The 21,220-nt window shown below is 62.0% G+C and overlaps 2 protein-coding genes across 8 annotated transcripts in view; one reads left to right on the forward strand and one right to left on the reverse strand.

Moving 5' to 3' along the window:
- Positions 1-10,545, reverse strand: part of LOC100624218 (MORN repeat-containing protein 1) — a 34,797-nt gene extending 24,252 nt beyond the window's left edge. For 4 of the 5 annotated variants that reach the window (XM_005655983.3, XM_005655982.3, XM_013988730.2 and 1 more), the window contains exons 1-6: positions 10,370-10,545; positions 9,073-9,144; positions 7,824-7,922; positions 7,307-7,417; positions 6,713-6,803; positions 6,043-6,130 (exon numbers count right to left, since the gene is read on the reverse strand). In XM_005655983.3, the coding sequence (XP_005656040.1) occupies positions 6,043-6,130; positions 6,713-6,803; positions 7,307-7,417; positions 7,824-7,922; positions 9,073-9,144; positions 10,370-10,445 (537 nt within the window). In that variant the 5' untranslated portion in view covers positions 10,446-10,545. The remainder of the gene's footprint in view (positions 1-6,042; positions 6,131-6,712; positions 6,804-7,306; positions 7,418-7,823; positions 7,923-9,072; positions 9,145-10,369) is intronic. The other variant, XM_005655984.3, reaches the window with a different exon arrangement.
- On the forward strand, positions 10,704-21,091 carry RER1 (retention in endoplasmic reticulum sorting receptor 1). 3 transcript variants are annotated; one of them, XM_005655986.3, is made up of 7 exons: positions 10,704-10,873; positions 14,348-14,429; positions 16,038-16,142; positions 18,289-18,388; positions 19,223-19,301; positions 20,194-20,329; positions 20,549-21,091. In XM_005655986.3, exons 2-7 carry the CDS (start codon positions 14,349-14,351, stop codon positions 20,636-20,638), a joined length of 591 nt encoding a protein of 196 aa, XP_005656043.1. In that variant the 5' UTR covers positions 10,704-10,873; position 14,348; the 3' UTR covers positions 20,639-21,091. The 3 variants fall into 3 exon arrangements, with proteins under 3 accessions (XP_005656043.1, XP_020950862.1, XP_013844186.1); XM_021095203.1 differs by lacking the exon at positions 10,704-10,873 and adding an exon at positions 11,289-11,312; XM_013988732.2 differs by lacking the exon at positions 10,704-10,873 and adding an exon at positions 11,823-13,344.

Here is a 21,220-nt window from a genome sequence, read left to right on the forward strand (position 1 = left end):
ATGCAGTAAATCTTGCCTTTGAAGGGTCCGGCCCTTCTCAGATGCGCACCTGAGCGTGAACAAGTGCGTGGTAGCACGGCTCACGGAGGCCAGGCCAGCAGGTGCGGGACTCCTACTCGCTCTCCCTCCTGCTCCCTGTCCTGCTGGCCAGGTGGCACCCAGATGACCTCGGGGCCAGGCAGGTGAGGACCACAGGGCCACCTGGCCCGCCCACACGGCACACGAAGCAAGGGGGCTGGGAGCTGAGGTAGGAGAAGGCCTCCCAGGGTGAGCGAGACACATCCATCGCTGAGGCGGCTGGGCAACCCTGGGGCTGTCTGCACGCTGGCGTGTGACGACGTGACAAGCCTTGCCGAGTGGTCAGGCTGGGCTCCTCAGGCGCTGTCTCCACCAGGGGAGTTTTTCTTTCTTTCTTCTGTTGTGGCTGCCTCACGGCATGTGGCGTTCCCAGGCCAGGGGTCAGATCCACACCACGGTGTGACCTAGGCCACAGGTGCCACAACGCCAGATCCTTTAACGTGCTGAGCCGGGCCGGGGAGGCACCTGCATCCTGGTGCTGCCCACGCCACAGCGAGTTTTTAATAAATTGAGAGAGACATGCTTGACTCGTCTCATTTCGGGAGCAGTCTTCTAGTTACTCGATGCTATTTTCTTGCCCAGGGACAGTGCTGGTGCTCGTGCTGGCGTCGCCTCTGCAGCTGCGCTGCCCCGTCTGGCGTTTCCGGGTCTCCAGGCACGCCAAGCCTCCCACCCGCCCGGCCCACCGGTCCCTTCTCCCCCTCCGGCCTTCGGGGCACCAGGTTCTGGCTGACCCCACGGGAGGGCTGAGGGTCCCCCTCCCCACAGCATCTGCCCTGACCGCGTCCACAGCCCCGGAGGACGAGGGCCTTCACTGATGCCAGGCTCCTCGACCAGGTCGGGGCACAGCTCCTGCTGGCCTGCCTGGCCCAGGGTGGTCCAGAGCCGGGGTCTTAGCCTCGGGATGACCTGCCCGGGCAGCGGTGGCCACACTGTCGGCATGTTGGCAGCTCCTGCCCATCAATCTCCATCACAGACACAGGCCCCTCATGGCCCCACCAGCAGCAAGTCCCTGAGGTATCGGTCTTGATCTTCACAATCCTGGCCATCAGTTCCTTGGATTTCCAAGTGTGACAGCTTCTGCTGATGCAAATACAAGCTGCTTACTGCGGAGGGTTCCGACATCCGGCCACATGAAGCCCCGCCGGGCAGGTGCGCAGCCCCGCTCCACTCGGCAGCCCGGCCCCTACTCGCTTGGGGTCGGATCAGCCCAGACGCCTCTTCCGGTCCTCCTGGGCCAGGGCCCCCTATGCCTGGACTGTGACCTCCCAGCCGGCACAGTGGGCTGGGAACACAAGACCCCTGTTGTCCCTGCAGACGCCCAGGTGAGGAGAGGGAGGCCGGGGCCGCCAGCAGGTGATGACGTGCATACGGCCGGCCACCTGCTCTGTGCAGCGAGCAGGTGCACCGACCAGCAGGCCTCCCTCCGGGAAAGCCAAGGCGAGAAATGCAGCCAAGGCACATGGCGCCCCAGGGACAGCCGGAGGCGTGGCTGTTGGCGGCACCACGGTGCAGCCGCACAGGTGGGGAGCGGCTCACAGGCAGAGGCTGAGCCTCACCCGGCGGCATGCCCACGTCTCCGCCACGGCCCACACTCCACGCAGGAGGCCAGGAGGATGCCTCTCTCTGCCTGGCTGCCCCATCCCCACAGGTCACCAGGGCAGTCACATCCTCAGCAGGAGTGGTGAGCTTGTTGCTGCTGGGCACACGTATTCCCACATCCTGGGGGGATGGCGACAGCACAGAATGTCCACAACCGCACACTGGGAATGCAGGGCCACCCAACTGGAGAGTGGCGGGGTTGGGGGGGGCAGCAGCCAGAGATGCCATGTCCCAGGATGGACCAGGCCTGACCACATGGCCCCGTCTGGACAGAAGGGGTGTTGCTCTGGCCTTGGGATGCATTTTTCTTATTTTCTGACAAAAACAGATTTACCACTTTTTTTTCAGGAATGAGATTTTTCTAGGAGTTCCTATTGTGGCACAGCAGTAACGAGTCTGACTAGTATCAGGAGGAAGTGGGTTGGATCCCTGGCCTCGCTCAGTGGGTTAAGGATCCGGTGTTGCCGTGAGCTGCGGTGTAGGTTGCAGATGAGGCTCGGATCCTGCATTGCTGTGGCTGTGGTGTAGGCCGGCAGCTGTAGCTCCTAGTCGACCCCTAGCCTGGGAACCTCCATATGCCACAGGTGCGGCCCTGAATAAAAGAAAGAAAGAAAAGGTTTTTCTAGAACTAAGGTTTTAAAGGTTCCCCAGCTCAGCATCAAGGGGACGGGCACCCAGAGCGTGTTCTCTGTCTCCCTTCCAGTTCCATGAGGCTTGGGCGATTTCCCCTGGACCCTCCATCTCTTCCAACCTAAATCACGGCAAGGAGTGCTCCGGGTAGGTGCTAGGAGGGCTGGAGGGGCGCCGGGTGCTGCGGGGTGAGGCCCGAGGACTCAGGTGCGTCCCTGCTTGTGCTCAAGAGCGCGGCTGCGAGGCTGGGTCCAGGAAGGGCGCGGGCCGCGGAGGTCCCGCGAAAGAGCGAGAGGCCATGCCCCTCAGTTGCGTGACTGCCAGGCGGGCTCACCCCAGTACCACGTGCTTCAGAAAGAAAGAGAACACGAGGCCTGGGAGGAAATCAGAAAGAAAGTGGGAATGGGGGCTGGCTTCCTCCGAGTTAAAATAGAATTACCACCCGATCTGGCAGCCGTGCTGTTCCCAGAGCTGGAGGGGGCTCCTGGCAGCTCTCCTCACAGTCGCCAAGAGGCAGAAACAGACCAGGTGTCCATGGACAGCCAAGGACTGGACAACACGTGGAAGGAATATTACACAGCCTTAAAGAGGGAGGCCAACACCTGCTCGCACACGGACGGACCTGGAGGCCCCTGTGCTCAGTGGGTCAGCCACACACAGAAGGGCAGAGATGTGTGGTCACTCACAGGGCTCCCTGGCGGGTCAGAGTCCAGGACAGAGAGTGGGCGGCGGGGGCTGGGCTGGGAAGTGTTAACTGGGCAGGTTCCCCTTCGGGAAAGTTCTGGAGACAGAGGGTGGTGGTGTCGGCTGAGTATGGAACCTGCTTGAGGCCGCTGAGCTGTGCACTTAATGATCAAAACCGTGGGTTTCATCACAACTGTGTTTTACAATCCAGTCAGGGAGCTAGTGAGAGCGCAGGCGGGGAGTGGGGGCATAATCGCGGCGGCTCCACCCCCCTTCATGCCAAAGTCAGAGGTCAGGCCAAGGAGGCAACCCCCCAGCGTGGAGAGGCCGGTGCTGAGACGAGGGAGCCCCAAGTCCACCCAGCTTTGCCTCCTCACCTCCCTGTGCCCCTGACCAGGGAGCAGCCTGGAGGCGCCGGCCCTTGTGCCTACCCTGCATCCACACCGGCTGGATGCCGTTTGCAGAGGGGGCTGGAGGGACAAGGGGACACTCAGGGCCTGGGTGGCGGGCAGATCGTCCGAGCCCGGGAAACGCGGGCAGAGTTTGAATTCTGGGGGAAGATTCGTTCCCCTGAAAGGTGCCCAGGGAGACGAAGCCGCTGCTGAGCCGCCTCCTCACCTCTAGTGGGTGACCAGCCCCAGGCGTCCACTCGGAGGCCACTGCCTGGCGGTCGGCAGGGCTGCACTGCCCCCTGGTGGACGGCAGCAGCGAGGCCGGGTCCAGTCTCTGGGCAGCCAGCCCAGCCCACCGTGCCATCTGGCCTGGGAGGCCTCCCGTGGCGGAAACAGGGGTGGAGGGGGTCCATGGATCAGAGGAGCCGAGGGCAGTGCCTGGCACCACCAGAGCGGCAGTCTGTGTGGATGCTGAAGGAGGGTGGGGATTCTCCCGAGTTTCCCTGTGCTTCCTGCTTCCCAGGCGGCTCTGGAGATTCAGGCCGGTGGCCGTGATTCCCAGGCTGAGCCCTGAGCCTGGCCCCACGAAGATGGATGGACCTCCCTCCTGGGAGAAGAGACAGCGCTCTCACCAGGTCACAGCGACGCCTGCAAACGGGCTCCACGCGAACCGCCCACCGCAGCAGCCCAGCGGGTTGGCAGCAGTGTACGTGCGTGTGGCACTGGGAGCCGCTGCTGCCTGGACGGGGGCTTGAGGCCCCAGGAGGGGGCCTGGGCGAGGCGAGGGCGCTGGGGGGCCTTGTGAGACCCCACACTCCCCACTCCACCTCAGGCAGGGCCAGGCCAGCTGCCACTTTACCAGCTCCCAGCCCCAAATGCACCCTTCCTCGACCACTGTGTCAGGGGAGCCAGACCCTAAAGCGTCTTGATTTGGGTTTTTACCATGTGGTGCTGCAGGGACCCTGTGGGCCCAGAGGTCCACCGTGAGCTCCGAAAGCACAGGGCCGCGTCCTGCACACGTGCTCTGGGCACTGACACTGGGCAACTCCCGCACTCAGCCAGCTGTGGCCACACCCTCCCTGCCTGCTGGGTCCGAGCCTCCGCAGGGCTGGCTGTCCCTCGTCTCTCGGGCCGTTCTGTACCCATCTCAGGTCTGCCACAGGAAAAGCCTGGCAGAGATGTGAGCTCAACTAACTGCATCATTCTGCAGCCCAGAGTCAAGTTTTGCTCCAGCACCGAGAGAGGCTGTGAGAAACGAGGGAGCGTTCAGGGCCGAGGCTGGAGCTGGGTTCAGACCCGAGCTCCCGTCCTTCCCAGACGGGTCCCCGGGCCCCAGGGGCCTCACGGCCGACGTCTCAGCATCATCAGCCATGTGCCACCTCGGCTCCCAAGGCCTAGATTCAGCAGGCACGTCACAGCCGAGCACAGTGGCAGCAGGGTCACTCCCAAAGCCGCTGCACACCGGGAGTCAGAGTCCCGGCCAGGCCCTGGGACACCACCCGGCCGGCCCCGAACCCCGTCTTTGGGGGTGTCTCCTCTCACACCCGTGGCGTCCGTGCTCCTGCTTTCATCCCTTTGAGCAGTTTGCCACTTTCCCCCCATCTTGTCCCAACTGCTGGTGCGGTGCCCGTGCCCTGGGCAGACTCCGGTGTGGGCGCCACCATCCAGCGGGTGTTCGCGCCAAAAACCAAGGGAACATCCTCGTTTCTGCTTCTGCCTCGACGTCTAACCTGTCGGCCAGTCTGGCGTTTTGGCCTCCCGACTGTCCCCAGTGTGGCTCACCCCACGCAGATTGTCGTCGCCTCTCCACCTCCCACTGCTCATGTGAGGACCGGAGGGACCTTCCGACGCAGGGATCAGGCCACCGTTTCCTTCCAGCACTTTCCAGGATGCTTAGAATAAAACTCCCACCCCTTGTGGCTCCGGGGCTCCACGCGGGACTGCCGGGACCTCCCGCCTGACCTCTTGGCTCCCCACCCACCCTGTTCCGGCCCCGCCAGCGTCTTCCTGCCTCTGAGCCCAGCTTTGCCCATCCCAACGTCTGGCCCAGCTCGCACGGCCCTCTCCACCCCGGCCGTGTGTCTGCAGGGTCGATGGGGCTCCTCGTCCGCCAGGTGGACTGCTGTGCCATCCTCGGCTGCGCGCAGGAGCCAGGCCCGGGCAGGACGCACCTCGAGCTCCCGCTCACTCTGCACACGGGCTGGTGTCCAGGAAAAGCAAGGGCGGTGGATTCTGGGGTCCCCAGAGGGTCTCCCTTGGGCCTGTATCTCCTTGCCTCTTAGCCCCTAAACCCCCACCCAGCCAAGGGTGGTGGCTGCCCGATGACACGGGGACGGGGCGCAGAGCCCTGCTCGCGAGGAGGGGGAGGGCCTCCCCCGCACCCCCAGACCCCAGGGCATTTCCCTCAGAAGGCTCCATGGTGTCCTTCCCACAGGGTGACAGTGCTGGCTCAGGGGCGTTTCGGGAACCAGAGGGATGACAGGTATTGGCCGGGGCCCTTAACTGCTTTTAACCTCAGGTTTCTCATCAGTAAAACGGGAAGAGCCGCTTTACCCTGCCTCGCAGGGTCCTGAAGGGCAGCGTCGGAGCTGCACGTGGGGTTGCCTGGGGTGGAGGGTGCCCAGGGGCCCGAGAGCCCAGCCCAGGTCCCAGGTACCTCGTAGGTGGAGCCGTCGGCGCGGCGCAGCACCCCATGGCCCTGGCGCTGGCCTTGGACCCAGTCACCTTCATACTCATCTCCGTTCCTGAGGGACATAAGGGCAGGGGCCACGCTCAGCCCGGGAAGGGCCAGGTGGCTGTGCTGACGCAGACCGGCTCCTCCGACCGGGGCTCAGCACGCGCCACCGGGATGAGGCAAAAATAGGCCCAGAACAGATGGCATCGGCGCCCGGCAGGATGCAGAGACAGGAGGCCGGTCCTGACGCGGACACGGCCGCCAGCGTCCGCTCGCCAGGCCCCAGGTGTGAAGACCTGGAGAGGATGATGCGGGCAGGGCGAACCTGCAAATCCAAGGTGATGGGGGCAGGCCAAACCTGCAAATCCAAGGGCAGGACGTGCACAGAAGCTGCCTCGGAGTTTGCGGAGTTGGCCACGCTCGGCACCGGGTGTGAAAGCGGAGCTTCCGGCCACTGCCGTCCAACTCTCTCCCGCTCCTCCCCCACAACACGCCCGCCAGGCATTTTCTGGGGGTGGGACTGATGTTTTTCCCACTAAGTACACACAGAACCAATATGGGTAACTAAGGGAGAAAGGCCAGAATCATATCAAAAGACACTGACGTGCTCTCAGGTCTGGGCACTCGAGGAGGGGACAGCCCGCGGACTCACCGGAAGACCATCCGCCCCTGGCCGTGCTGCTTGTTCTTGTGGAACGACCCCCAGTACACTTGTCCATCTGCGTCCACCAGATGCCCGTGTCCTGATGCAGGAGCCAAGAGCCCAGTGTCACCTTGTGCCTGGGAGAGGGCTGGGGTGGCGCCCCAGGAGCAGGGCCGCTGTTCTGGGCTGGCCGCCTGGGGTCCCGGGGCCCCGCAATTAGATTTGGCCGCCCCAGGCAGCAAGGGTGGCTCCAGGCACAGACCTCAAAGGTCCCAAGTGAGCAGGAGGGACACCACGCAGGGGCCTGGCTCCCCAGCGTTGGAGGCTGAAGTGCCCTGCCCTTGGCTGGGCGGTGCCCCGCGCAGTCAAGGCTGTGCAGGTGTAAGCTCACACTGAGAACTGGCGGCAGTGCTGGGCCTGACCACCTACTCGAGGACCAGAGTGACCTCTCTGCTCCCTCTGGCAACCCTGGGGCAGAACCTGCTTCCGCCTGCACTGTGGCCTCCTGCCTTTGTCTCCAGGACATGGAGGAGGTGACTGAGCCGAGGCTTCAGGAGGTCCTGCAGCTTCCCGCCCCAGGGGCTGGTGGCCAAAGCCTAGCACCTTCTCTCATGCCGTGGGACAGCTCTCCCTCGTAACGTCCACCGGCTTTGTACTTCATCACGCCGTGGCCTTGAGGCTCTCCCAGCACAAACTGTCCGGTATAGGTGTTCCCTGGTGGCAGGGGAGCAGGGTCCGGGTTAGGGCCATTTCCCAAGTCCTGCCCGTCCCCAGTTCATGGTGACAGCAAGTGTCATTTGAGAGCAGGGCCTCTCTCTCCTGCTGGGGTTCTCCTGGGTACAGTGAGGACTCTGGCGCCAGGTGACCCTCTTGGGGCCATCTCTGCGCCCAGGGTCTGGGTGAGTCTTCTCCCCACTGAGAACCTACTGCCTGCCCGGGAGGGTAGGAGCTTCAGCAGACGGCCCCTGGCCACACTGCAGGCTGCACTGCAGCTGCCCTGGCCCCGGCAGGCATAGGCTGTTAGGGGATGCATTCGGGAAAGTGGGGGTCCCCAGGTGATGGAGGGAGGGGCTGGCCCACACCAGAGCTGCTGTAGGAGGAAGGAGTTGGCGGGGCTGACCTGACAGGGCCCAGTGCCGGCAGCCCTCTCCCGTGATCTCGCCCTCTGCGAACTCGCCTTCGTAGTAGCTCCCGTCCTTAAACAGCAGCTTCCCGCGCCCTGGTGGAGGAGACCACGGAGGCAGGGAATGGCCGGGAGTGGCTGGCTCGCTGCTCGCGGAGGACAGTGAGGCTGCGGGGGTCCCAGCGTCCGGTTCCAACTCGGGTCCCGCACGTGTTCCCTGCCAGCTCACCCACGTGCGTGCCCACCAGTGAGCGCGTCCATGACACATGACTGGGCATCCTGCTGACTGGCTGTCATGAGTGCAAGGACCCCGCCCCCAGACCTCCTCAGAGGGGACACGCCGGCCACCTGGCCTGTGTCAGCACAATGGCGGAAGGACAGAGAAAGAGTCCACGGCTGGGGGTGCAGGATGCGTTAGAAGGGAGGAAGCACCGGGTTCAGGCCAGGCTCTGTCCGGAGTCCCGGCCTGGAGGCAGGGATTTGGAGACTTCAGCACAAAAGTGAGAGACATTTGTGTGGCCAAAACACTACAGTGAACGTCAAAAGCTTAAAGATATCGACAATACTGGCAGCTGCGAGTTCCCGTTGTGGCTAAGTGGAAATGAACCTGACTAGGATCCAAGAGAATGCAGGTTTGATCCCTGGCCTCGCTCATCCTTGGGTTAAGGATCTGGCATTGTTGTGAGCTGTGGTGTAGGTCACAGAGGCGGCTCAGATCCCGCGTTGCTGTGGCTGTGGTGTAGGCCGGTGGCGGTGGCTCCGATTCGACCCCTAGCTTGGGAACCTCCATATGCCTCAGGTGTGGCCCTAAAAAGCCAGAAAAAGAGAAAATACTGGCAGCCGACAGATACAATAATAGGTCATAACACTGAAAGATCAGTCCTTCAGCAGAAAGTCGGAAGGACAGAGAGTGTGAGCAGACTGAACCCCAACCAGATGTCAATTGGGGGCCTAACCCGGAAAGACCAGGCCGACCTCTGCGGTGGACTCCAGGGACTTGCATGTGGTACCTGCTCTTCTCTGCTGTCTGTGTTTTCTCTCGAAAAAGGCAGTGTCTTTATCATCAGAAATGACAAGAAAGCCAGTTTTATTACCACCAGGGTGGCCGGCTGGGTCTTCAGCCCCACAGGCGAGGCCCTTCCTTGGCACTGGTGAGCTGAGAGCCCATCGTGGCTGGCACCTGGCGTGGCCCCAGCTCCTCGGGGCTGTGGCGCGGCCGAGGGGAGAGGCCTCCGGCCATCCTTACCGTGTTTCTTGCCTCCTTTCCATTCTCCTTCGTATCGAAAGAAGGAATTCGGGTAAACGTAGACTCCGTAACCTGAATATTGAAAGGAAGACACACAGGTGAGCACGTGGCACAGGTGACCCGGCTGATGATCAGCAAACAGTGAGGTGGGGATGGGCTGGGGGCTTCTCCAGGTGTCCGTGGCATCACCTCCGGCGAACTCTCCCCACAGGCTCAGTTTGGGTCAGGACTGGAACTGCAGCAAAGACCTGAGCAACTACTAGGTGTGCAGAGGTGGGGGAGGGGGCTGGGGCGAGCGAGTGCAGGGTCCTCGGGAGGCCTGGCGGAGAGCTTTCCTGGAGAGGGGACGTTTCAGCTGAGCCAAAGTAGCTGGGTGAAGGTGGGGGTGGGTAGGGGTGGAAAGAGCCCCCCATCTCTCTGCGGGGACCTCACTGCACCACATTCTCCAGACAAAAATCTACACCTGCACCTGGGAAGGGCCTGCCCCACTTCATTTCTTGCCACTCAGCTGCTGGGCACATCATCCCCCACGCCCAACTCCAGTAGTTCCTGGAGGGGGAAGGGCCCTCTCCCCACCATCCCTCCTGTTTCAAAACCAGATTTGGCGGGGGCGGCTCTAGGGAAGCTTGGGGTTGCCAGACTCGGTGTCTTTTGGCATCTGCTGTAAGCGAGGGTTGAGTTCTACCTGAAGTTAGTGGTATGGACTGGGATCGCTCTGTTCCCACTTCTTTGATGCTATGAACAACTCCTATCAAATGTCCTTCTGGGAGGTCCCATCCTGGCGGAGTGGAAATGAATCCACTAGGAACCACGAGGTTGTGGGTTCGATCCCTGGTCTCGCTCAGTGGGTTAAGGATCCGGCGTTGCTGTGGCTGTGGTGTAGGCCGGCAGCTGTAGCTCATATTAGACCCCCTAGCCTGGGAACCTCCATATACTACGGGTGCGGCCCTTCTCAACTGCGCGTTGGGGACGTCAGGAGGTGCGGTCCTGCGCCGGCCCGGACACCTAGGGCCGACTAGGGTTGCTCCTGGCTAGGTCTCCAGGACCCGGCCGGTTCTGCTACTCTGGGCCCGGGCCCCCGCCCACCCAGCGGGCACTGGGACCGTCTTCCCGGGCGTGAGGGCTGGGCGCGGGGAAGGAGCAGGTCGGGGGGCTCGGGGCCTCAGGTTCTGGCCCCGGCTCAGGACTCGGACTTCCCAAAGTGAACGTGAGGGGCCAGGGGCGCTCAGCGAGCTCCCAGACCTGCCCGCCTCCCTCCCACCACGACCGAGGCCTGGTAGGATGCGTCAGCGGTTACCGTCCTGCGGTGGCCGCCCTGGCGGGTCGCGGTCTGTCAGGCGGGAGTTCGTGCTCCCCTCCCTGGCAGAAGCCATCTTGCCGCTAGAGGTTTCCCTTAGCAACCTCACAGCCCTCCTCCATTGGCTCGTTGGTCGCGGGGGGCGTGGCCTGGTTTCAGTTTCTGGGCGTTACCAATCTCTGGAGCGGAACTCTCTGGGCCGGGAGCCAGAGGACGCGACTGCGGTTGCGCGGGACGGCGAATTTCCGCAGGTTACGTCCCTTCCGCCGACGCGACCGCCCCGCCAACGGCCTGGGCCCCCCGCACCGGAAGCGGAAATGGTTGGAGGCTCTCGGCCCCGCCCCGGCAGCCATCTTGGAGGGCCGGGAGGCGGCGCCGCACAGGACGGAGCGGAAGTGCTCGGCTGCTCGTTCTAGGACCGAGAGAAGCGCCGGCGCGGCCGCCACCCGCGTCCTCCTTCCCGCGGCCCTCGGGAGACCGCGCTCGGCCGCAGCGGACCGCGAGGTGCCGGCGGGCGGGACGGGCAGGGCGCGGGCCGGGGTGCTGGCGGCCGAGCGCAGGGCAGGGGCGGGCCCGGGGTCCCCGCGGTGACCAGACCCCCGCCCCCGCTGGCGTGTCCCGAGAGGGTTCCGCCGGCCGCCCCGGGCCGTGGGGCCTCGGTGTCCTGGCCGATCCAGGCTGGCCTGCAGGGTTTGGGTGGAAGCGTCGCGGTGGAGTTGGGTCGCTCGAGGTCCTGGCGATTCTGAATCGAGGATCCCAAGCGCTCGGGCTGACCCGGCCGACGGCGCCCCGCGTGCCTGCCCAGAGCTGCCCTCCGGAAACCTGCCCTGGGCACCTGGGGCTGGGAGTGTCCCAGGGCGCCTCCTCTCGGCCGGGTTGGTCTCCCACTTCGCAAGATGTGTAAGGTGGACGCCAGTAGGTGTGTGAGGGCTCCCAGGTCCTGGTGAGTGTAGGTGCCGTGTGATCAGGGCCAGGTGGAGACTGGAAAGTGGTTACGCGCAGGGGAGGGAGGAGCCGGCCGCGGGGCCTCGCCGAGTAGTACAGGGAACGACATCAGAGGTTGAAAGTGTGGGAAATTACTCTGCTGGGAACCCAGGAGGAATGAGGGAAGGGGCGCTGCAGTGAACTGCAAGCTTGTGGGAGCCAAGCGGTGGCTGACCTGGGCGCCAGGCAGGCCTGCTCCTCTGCCCTACGTGCTGTCTGAGCAGGGAGAACCACTCCACAAACAGGTGCAATGATGGCTCTGGACCTATAGGCCCAGGAGGGTTTGGCTACAACTTCAGATGTGATCCTCATGGCCTCTGTTGGGGTGGATTTTGGGTTTGTTTTAACCTGTGACATAGGGAGGTTCCCAGGCTAGGGGTCGAAGTGGAGCTGCAGCTGCCAGCCTTTGCCCCAGCCACAGCAACACCGGATCCTTAACTCACTGAGCGAGGCCAGGGATCAAACCTGCAGCCTCAAGGATCCTAGGCGGGTTTGTTTCTGCTGAGCCACAGCGGGAACTCCTGGGATGATTTGTTGATCTTGCTTTTTCCTCTGTTCCTCGTGGCCGAGCCTGAAGCCTTTAGGTCCGGCAGCACTTCCCCACCCCACTGGCTAAGTGGCCGGCCCTTGTAGGCCATAGGGCCCAGCAGTGGACCGGCCAGGACTCCCCCTGGAGGAGCTTGCCTCCTAGCGGGAGGGAGCAGAGAAATGAAGTGGAGAGCAGTCGCAGATGATTGTCCCACAAAAGAAAACAGGGTGACATGAGCTAAGGGGCTGGGCACAGAGGGTGTTTCTCTGAAGAGGCGGCCTCTAAGCAGCAGAGGGAGGGACGGCAGGCCCTGATCTGGGAACGGGGCTGACGTGTGCGGCAGAGGCTGGCTTGCTCCCGAGGCGGCTCTAAGGGCCTGGCTGAGCCTCCCCCCGGGAGGTCTTGGGTGGGGGCTGAGGACCTGTCGCCTGCATCTCACAGCCGTGTGCTGAGGCGGCCCCAGACGGGCCGGAGACTCCAAAGTTCACCTCCTTCATGTCATTGCCGTCGGGAGCTCAGCCGAGGCCGGGGCCGCGGTTCACCTGCAGCTTGTTTGCTGGGTGGTCTGGAGCCGGCCAGCGTGCTTTTGGGGGATTTTGCACGTGTTCAGCTGAAAGGATGCGGCTTCTGAGCCGTCGTGTCTATGGAGGGCACGCAGGCCCACGGGGTGGGCAGCGGTCCTCTTTCTCACGTTCCTCCTGATCCCTCCCTTCGAGCAGAAGCATTTTCACGGTAAACACTTGGGTCATAAAAAAGTAAAATTGGGGAAAATTTGTAGGGAGCCACGGGACAGAGAATGTTGCCGCCGTAGTTTTCTGCTGGCCCGGCTCTGGCCTCAGCGGGCGGCTGGCCCTCCGGGTAGCAAGTTCGAATTCAGCCCCTTTTAAACTACGGGCTTCTCCTCAGCCGACTGTAAAGCCGGCCCCCCCGAAGGGCACTAGGAGCTGCAGGCCACCTGTTTGCTTCAGCTTTGGCTCCCGGGAGAGCAAAGGGCGTGACTTGGGGCTCCTTGGCACCCCTGACGCCCTGCCCCCTCTGCATGGCAGCTCCAGGAAGTGGTGTCATGGGGTCACAGTTACACTTTTTTTTTTGTCTTTTTGGGCCACACCCACGGCGTATGGAAGTTCCCAGGCTAGGGGTTGAATTGGAGCTGTGGTTGCTGGGCTACACCACAGCTCACGGTAATGCTGGATCCTTAACCCACTGAGCGAGGCCAGGGATCAAACCCGCGTCCTCATGGATGCTGGTCAGGTTTGTTTCCGCAACAGGAACCCCACAGTTACGCTTTTAACGCAAGTGGGCCTAGGACTGCTCAGGTCGCTTTCATATCTGAGTTGGACAGTTCACCCTTGAACAGCTCATGTTCGAACGGCCTGGGTCCCCTACACGCAGGTTACCTCGTGATGCGCGTGCTGCAGTCGGCACGATCCAGGCTGGGGGCACTGCGGACTCAGAGGCAATGGTAAAGTTTTCTCCGGACTGTCAATGGCTGGGGGCCAGTGCCCCTAACCCTGCGTTATTCAAGGGTTAGCAGGACCCAGAGTCATGTCGGGCATCTGGGCAGGTGTGGGTGACGCAGTGGGGCGGGCGGTGTTGTCTGGGTGGGAAGCGCTGCTGTGTCAGCAAGTGGCGTCTTCCAGGTGAGGAAGCCAAGGCCACCGGCCACTGCCACGCTGCCCAGGGGCCCCGGGAAGAAACCCAGAGCTGCAGTCCACTTCTGTCCCCCAGCCCTACCCGTGCCTGGGGCCAGGTTCGGAAGGTGTGGCCCACAGGTTTGGGGGCAGCCAGGCCAGATGTCGGCTGGAAGAGCTGAGGTCGGGCTGGGCTCTTGACCTTGCTTTGAGGCCTGCCTGCTTCCCACCTGATCCGCTTCCTCTCGGGGCGGATAGGGTTACCTCCATGCACGGGAACTGGGGCACAGACGGTGATTACCTGAGAATTGCAGGTGACACATTCCTGTCCTTGGAGGGACCTGGTCTTGAGAGGCCTGCAAGGCGCATGGCTGGCTGCTGGCACTGTGCTGTAGCCTGGACAGAAACCAGGGCAGGGCCTAGAAGAGGTGGCGGGAGCAGGTGCTGGAGGGGGGAGGTGTGGGGGCAGCGACACGGGTGGTGGATCGGCCCTAGGGAGGTGGACACAGAACCGTGTCCCCAGGTCTTTGCAGGCAGCGAGGGTGGCCACTGGGGACCAGCAGGAGGGGTGTGATCATGGCGACATTCGCAGAAGCGAAAGTCCACCCGTGTCACTTTGCGTGTGCGTCCCCCTGGCTTTCCACCAAGGCCTGTCACTTGCCTGTTTCTTTTTCCTGGACGACTCGTGGTAAAGACACACGGGACGAGGCGGGGGTACGGATGAAAGAGCAAGTACCGAGAAGCCTGCCTGATAGACTGATGAGAGTAGGGCAAAGGGTCGGACGCTTAATACTTGTTGAATGTGAGAGCGTCTCGTGTCTTTCTCCTTTGCAGAATGTCCGAAGGTGACAGCGTGGGAGACTCTGTCCATGGGAAGCCTTCCGTGGTGTACAGATTCTTCACACGGCTTGGGCAGGTGGGTCTGGGGTAGCTGAGGAGTGTAAAAATTTGAATGAGCGTTGACCTGGGACATTCCCCCTTGGGGCCTGAGTGTGCTGGCGGTCCCCGAGGAGAGGGCGTCACCGCCTCTGGTTTCGCAGTCCCTCTCAGAAGTATCGTGAGTTTTTTCCAGCAGCGTTCAAAGTGTGAAAACCCTTCCGAGCTCCTGGGTGGTACAGGCACAGGGGCCCCGGCTCTGCCTTTGCCGCCCCCCTCCCAGCACTGGGGCTGGGGAGCGGGCCGGGCACCTGACCCTGTAGGGACTGTGGTCTGGGGAAGAAGAGCTGCACAGACTGCTGCTTTGGTTTGAACTAAAAACATCTTGGTTTTTAAAATTAAAAACAGCATCTGGGGAGTTCCCGTTGTAGCTCAGTGGGTTAAGACACTGATGGTGTCCAGGAGGCTGTGTTTTCAGTCCCTGGCCTCGCTCAGTGGGTTAAGGATCCAGCTTTGCCACTGGGGCTCACCCCTGGCGTTCTGTGGCTGTGGTATAGGCCTGCAGCTGCAGCTGTGATTCGACCCCTAGTCTGGGAGCTTCCTGACACGAAAAGGAAACAGTGTCTGGAGTCACTGATGATTAGTGAAGCTATAGGCGATGGGCGCCTGCGGGCTTATGCCTCCCTCTTATGAATGGTTGAGGTTTTCAAAATTAAAATTTCAAAATTAGGAGTTCCCACTGTGGCTCAGCGGAAATGAACCCAACTAGTTTCTGTGAGGATGTGGGTTTGATGCCTGGCCTCGCTCAGTGGGTTAGGGATCCAGCATCACCATGAGCTGTGGTGTAGATTGCAGGTGTGGCTCATATTTGGCTTTTCTATGGCTGTGGTGTAGGCCGGCAGCTGCAGCTCCAATTCGGCCCCTAGTCTGGGAATTTCCACATGCTGCAGGTACGGCCCTTTTTTTAAAAAAAAGGCAAGAAAAAAATTTCAAAATTAAAATTAATTTGTGGAGTTCCCGTTGTGGCTCAGTGAGTTAAGAACCCGACATAGTCTCTGTGAAGACACAGGTTCGATCCCTGGCCTCGCTCAGTGGGTTAAGGATCCTGAGTTGCCATGAGCTGCAGTGTAGGTGGCAGAGCGGCTTGGATCTGGCATTGCTGTGGCTGTGGTGTAGGCTGGCAGCTGCTGCTCCGATTTGACCCCTAGCCTGGGAACTTCCATATGCCACAGGTTTAGTTCTAAAAAGAAAGACTCCATGTCTGTCTGTCGAGTACGTGTGCACACAACGTGCAGATGTGTGAAAAGCCAGGATTCGCTGTGCAGCTGTGCAGGTGCCTGCCAGGCTGGGTGGGCGCTGGTACTGGCTGGGGGAGCAGGTGGAGTCCTACGCGCTGGTGGTGACGCCCACGTGGACACACCTTCTCTCATCCCCTTCCTCGCGGGCTCGGAGTTCGGGCTCTCTGGGGTGACCCTCGGGGCCCGTGCTGTGGACCTCCTGCTGTGACAGGTGGTTCTGCTTTGCCTTGAGGGCTGGACCTGCCTCAGGAATTGCTGGGCCCAGTGCTGTCACTGCTTGGCGCCAGCGACTCACTGTCTAAAGTTTGGCGCTGGCAGGCTCCCTAACGCGCGAATGCTCCTTTCTCTAGATCTACCAGTCCTGGCTGGACAGGTCGACGCCATACACGGCCGTGCGATGGGTGGTGACGCTGGGCCTGAGCTTCGTCTACATGGTGCGCGTTTACCTGCTGCAGGTGAGGCGGGCCGGCCGGCGTCCCCGTGCCTTGAGTGAGGGGGTGGTGGTCCTTCTGTCTCGGGATTAGGGGCTTTATGGTGAAGGAAATGGTGTCTGATGATCAGTTTCCTTTAAGCACCAAATATGAGAAGCTCAGGGACTTGATTTTTGTGTTTTTCATTTTTATTTTTTAAAACTTTTTTTTTTTGCTTTTTAGGGCCACACACGCAGCATGTGAAGGTTCGCAGGCTAGGGGTCAGGTCGGAACTGCAGCTGCTGGCCAACACCACAGCCACAGCAATGCTAGGTCTGAGCCTGTCTGTGACCGATGCCACGGGTCACGGCAACACTGGATCCTTGACCCACTGAGCAAGGCCGGGGATTGAACCCGCATCTTCATGGATACTAGTTGGATTCGTTTCTGCTGTGCCACAACAGGAATGCCCTTTGTTTTTAAGAGTTGTTACTTTTGACCACACCTATGGCATGTGGAAGTTCCTGGGCCAGGAATTGAACCCACGCCACAGCAGCGACCGGAGCTGTAGCAGTGACAATGCTGGATCCTTAACCACCGAGCCACAGGAGAATTCTAGAGACTGTCTTTCCTTTTTTTTTTTTTTTTTTTTTTTTGGCCAACCCAAGGCGTATGGAACTTCCCAGGCCCAGGTTTGATTCCGAGCCGAAGCTATGGCAACACTGGATCCTTTAATGCCCTGTGCTGGGCAGGGAATGGCACCTGTGCCTCTGTAGCGACATAAACTGCCGCAGTCAGATTCTTAGCCCAACCGTGCCACGGTGCCTCCTAGCCTGTTGCTGGGGTTCCCGAGAGTCTCAGTGTCAGCCGGGGGCCTGGTGACCCTGACAGTGCTCCCCGTGTCCTGGTCTGCCCAGTGCCCCCCTTCCCGACGCTGCCTCAGGATGCCCGGGGGCTGGGGACCCTGGGGACAGAATAACCTGGTCCGGCCACCTCATCCCCTGGGCGCCAGGAGCTGTGCTGCATTTGAGGAGGGGGTGTGGTGGCCAGCGGGGGACGGGCTTTCCTCAGGGACCAGGACCTGGTGGCCACCTGGGCCCTAGTGAGGGTCCCCGGCGTCACCTGCGTCCAGGCGGAGGCCGGTTCAGGCCTCGTCAGCGCTGTGTCTCCGACTGGGACCCACGTCTGCTCCTGGACAGCAGGCACCCTCCTTCTAGGCATCTCCCGGGACGTGGGCGGACACTCTTGGCCGGGCGCCCCACTCTGCCCGGTGCTGCGCCGGCTTCTCGCCTGAGCGGAGGGTGAAACTTGTCCTTGGCTCTTAACCATTTCTGTCCGTGTCCTGCAGGAGGCCGCGCCCAGTCCAGCTCAGTGGAGCAGGACGCCGTGTGTGTCGGGTGCCTGCGATTAATGTTGAATTTACTGTGATTGGGTCTAGATTAAAAAAAAAAAAAAATCAGACCTCAAGCCATTCTCTGACAGGAAGAATGACCTAGAGACCCTGATGCAGGGATTTGGGTGGGGGTGGCGGGGCACCTCGTGCAGGTGGGTTTTCCGTGTTCTGAATCGAATTTGTGCCTGACTCGGCCTCCCTTCCGCCATAGCCCTCGTTGTGGGGCTGGGGAAACACTCAGCCACTGACGTCTCACCCAGTGTTCATGTGTCTGGCTGAAGAGCCTAAGCAGAAAGACCCCGTCTTGTTGGTGCAGACGCCTTAGGCGTCTCGGCTCTTCTGGAAGAACGAGCGGAGTGGTCACTGCCTGGCCGTCCCGGGGCAGGGTTGGCTCCTGGACACCCTCTGACCGCCTTCTCTGTTTCCTGATTTTCCGGTTCGGATTTCTCCTGGGCAGCAGGTCTACCATTGCCAACCGGGAGGCTGGCGGTGCGAGGCGCTGCTGGGAGGAGGAAGCGGGGGACGGCGATGGCTTGTCTCAGCGTCGGGGGCCGGGCCCTGGGAGCCACGGCGGCGCTCAGCGTGGGGCGGGCAGGGGCTGGGTGCGTCTCCCGGCCCCAGGGGGCGTCTGGCCGCTGGGACCTTGGCCTGTCCGCTCTCAGGACCTTCATGAGAGGTGCTGTCACGGTGGACCGTCACTGCGCTTCTGTCACGTGCTGTGATCTCCGTGGCCAGGCTCGGTCCATGCGAGGAGTTGGTGGCGGGTGGCGTCACTGACCATGTCCCCTTCTCTTCCAGGGCTGGTACATCGTGACCTACGCCCTGGGGATCTACCACCTGAATCTCTTCATAGCTTTCCTCTCCCCCAAAGTGGACCCTTCCCTGATGGAGGACTCAGGTAGCGTGCTGGCCGCCCACCTGCTGCCGTGCTCCTCAGGGCAGCTCATGCCCTGGGAGCTGCACAGTGCTGTTTTCTCTGGAAACATTTGGGATCTGGAGCCTGGAGTTTAAAGCGTGCACTCCGACCCGGGGGAATCTGCTGTGGGGCGATCTGGGGGCCCCATCCCCTCCGCACGCAGGAGTGGGCTGAGCCTGGACGCTGGGACAGCCGACCTGTCCGTGTCCCCTCTCCCGGCACTGGGCTCTGTGGGCGGCTTCCCACGGCAGACGAGGCTGCGGGCCCCGTAGAGGGTGGTGGTCTCTGATTTCCCAGGACGATGGGTTGAAAGTTCTAGATCGCACTGCACCTAGCACACCCGGGCCAGGTGGGGGCCTCCGTCGACTGGAAAGCCCTTTGCAGCCTCCTGCCTGCAGGGGCCTCCTTGTGATGGAGGCACTTTGTGAGCCTGCATCCAGGTTGCGAGCAGAGCCTGTGAATTTTCCGTCTAGAGTATTTGATGAACGTCTGAAAGGAACCAACCTTTTCATTTAGCGCTGAGGGCGTTCGGAAACAGAGGTCCCTCGGTTGGCCTCGGGGTCTCCCTCTGTGACGGGGGAGGCCGCCTTCCCGTGTGGGCAGGCGGCTGTCCCGTGCCAGGGCCCCGCGTCGGTGTCCATCTTCCAAGTGGTGACTGGTTCCTGGAGGGTGGGCGGCGCCGTCGCGCCTTCGAGGGTGGCGTCCCGGCCCGCGGCAGGGCTGCTGGGCCAGGGGCCTCGGGACCCCAGAAGCGCAGTGATGGGAACCACGAGGGGAAAGGCCTACTCCGGCTCTGACCGACCCTCTGCCTTTCAGATGATGGCCCCTCGTTGCCGACCAAACAGAACGAGGAGTTCCGGCCCTTCATTCGAAGGCTCCCGGAGTTCAAATTTTGGTGAGTTCCTTCCAGCCGGTGACCCCATGCGTGGCGGGGAGGCGTGTTAGCAGCTCAGAGCCGGGACCCCTCCCCCTGGGGAAACGTGCATGCTGTCCTGTCTCCTTGCTTGGTTGCCGACTTGCCCGGGACGGGGGCTGGGCCTTGGGCCTCGCTAGGAGAGCCCCTGGCCCGCGGCTCTGGGTGGCGAGGTGACACGTGCTTCAAAGCCACGGAGAGGCCCTTTTGGGATGGGGTCCGGGGTAGGTCACAGATGTGGCGTCGGGGGAAGGCTGCACAGTGGGTCCCTGGTCCTCTGCACGGCGCCCCACTCACTGGCTGGCCAAGGTGGACCAGCTCTGTCCCTGCTCGGACTTGGTGGACTGTGAGTGCCCTGCTCTGGGGCAAGGCTGCCTCGTCCCCCAGGCCCCTGGAGGCGTCCCATCTGTGATGTGACAATGTGGCAGGAGGGTGGAGGAGCGGGGATCTCTGCGTGTCTGTCTTGTGTCGGGGACCCAAAGCGGCAGGCAGCACGCTGCCACCTTCACCTCACCTTCGTGGCGCCGGGCTGGGGCGGCTGGGGCAGCTGGGTGGGGTGGGGGCCGTGACCCTGAGGGGTTGGGCCTGAGGCCCGACGGCCTGTCCTCGGCCTCCTGGGCAGGTGGCACGGGAGCCTCGAGGCTGGGACGGGCTCCTCCTGGACGCGGCTCCTGCACTGCCCGTGAGGCCTCTCGGCTCCCCGCGCAGCTGCCCTGAGCAGTGTCGGCGCAGCTGCTGGCGTCTGGTGCTTTGTGATCTCGGGCATCCTGGTGCCTTCCGGGGACTGGGCTGTGTCATGGTCACAGCGCCCCTGCTCCCAGGTGGCGGGGCCGGTGCAGGCCGTCGTGGGCTCTGACCGCGTCCCTCTGCCCAGGCACGCAGCGACCAAGGGCGTCCTCGTGGCCATGGTCTGCACCTTCTTCGAGGCCTTCAACGTCCCGGTGTTCTGGCCCATCCTGGTCATGTACTTCGTCATGCTCTTCTGCATCACCATGAAGAGGCAGATAAAGGTAACAGCGTCCAGGGCCTGCGGGGGGGCGCGTGGCTGCTCTGAGCGGCTGCGAGGGCTTGGCTCAGGCGCGGGGTGCAGGAGGTCTGCCGGGCATGGCGCCCCGGCTGGGCCCCGGGCAGCCACTCCAGGCCTGCCTGCCCCTGTGAGGGGGGCGGGGGGCCTGGGGGAGCGCAGGGGCGGCCCAGGGGGCTGTTGTGACCTGTGTGCCTGTCCCCAGCACATGATCAAGTACCGGTACATCCCGTTCACGCACGGCAAGAGGACGTACAGGGGCAAGGAGGACTCGGCCAAGACGCTCACCAGCTAGACCGCCCCGCTGCGCCGCCTGCGCGTACAGTAGTTGATCACGGGAGTTGTTTTCTTTTTAAAAAGGAGCTTCAATTATTTGTAACTGAAATACCAGGTTCTTGAAGAAACTGGCATTTAAACTGAATCGCATTGATTTATTTTTCAGGGCCATTAGGCGACCAGGCAGGGTGGCCGGGGGGCAGGGCGGGGAGGGCAGGTGGCACCCTGATGCCCAGCGCCAGGGACGCCACCCGTGACCCCATCGCCCGCCTGGAGGAAGCTCACCGGTTCCTGCGCGTGAAGGAGACCCGGGGGGACCCTGGGCTCGAGTGCCAGTCTCCCAGTTTCATCTCAGTAGAGATGTGTCGGGTCGGCCTCTTATCCTGATGACTCAAAACTGTGTTCTTAACTGCCGTGATTGCTTTTGAGGGCCTGAAATTATAAATATATATTATATTTTAATTGTTTGAGATTATTTTGACACATTTCTTTGATACATGGAGAGTTTTGTTTTTAATTTAAATTTCTTCCCATGCAGCAGTCCCTTTTCAGAAACAGCTGGCAAGACTGCCCAGTCTCATGGGTTTTAACACCTGGCTTT

Source organism: Sus scrofa, chromosome 6 (genome assembly GCF_000003025.6).
Source record: "Sus scrofa isolate TJ Tabasco breed Duroc chromosome 6, Sscrofa11.1, whole genome shotgun sequence".
NCBI lineage: Eukaryota > Metazoa > Chordata > Mammalia > Artiodactyla > Suidae > Sus > Sus scrofa.

Bases quoted from the DNA above. Each gene is read 5' to 3' on its own strand.
- RER1 (XM_005655986.3), top strand. From the start codon at position 14,349: ATGTCCGAAGGTGACAGCGTGGGAGACTCTGTCCATGGGAAGCCTTCC. The intron at 16,143-18,288 runs GTGAGGCGGGCC...CTTCTCTTCCAG, and splicing joins TGCGCGTTTACCTGCTGCAG to GGCTGGTACATCGTGACCTA. The intron at 19,302-20,193 runs GTGAGTTCCTTC...CCCTCTGCCCAG, and splicing joins CTCCCGGAGTTCAAATTTTG to GCACGCAGCGACCAAGGGCG.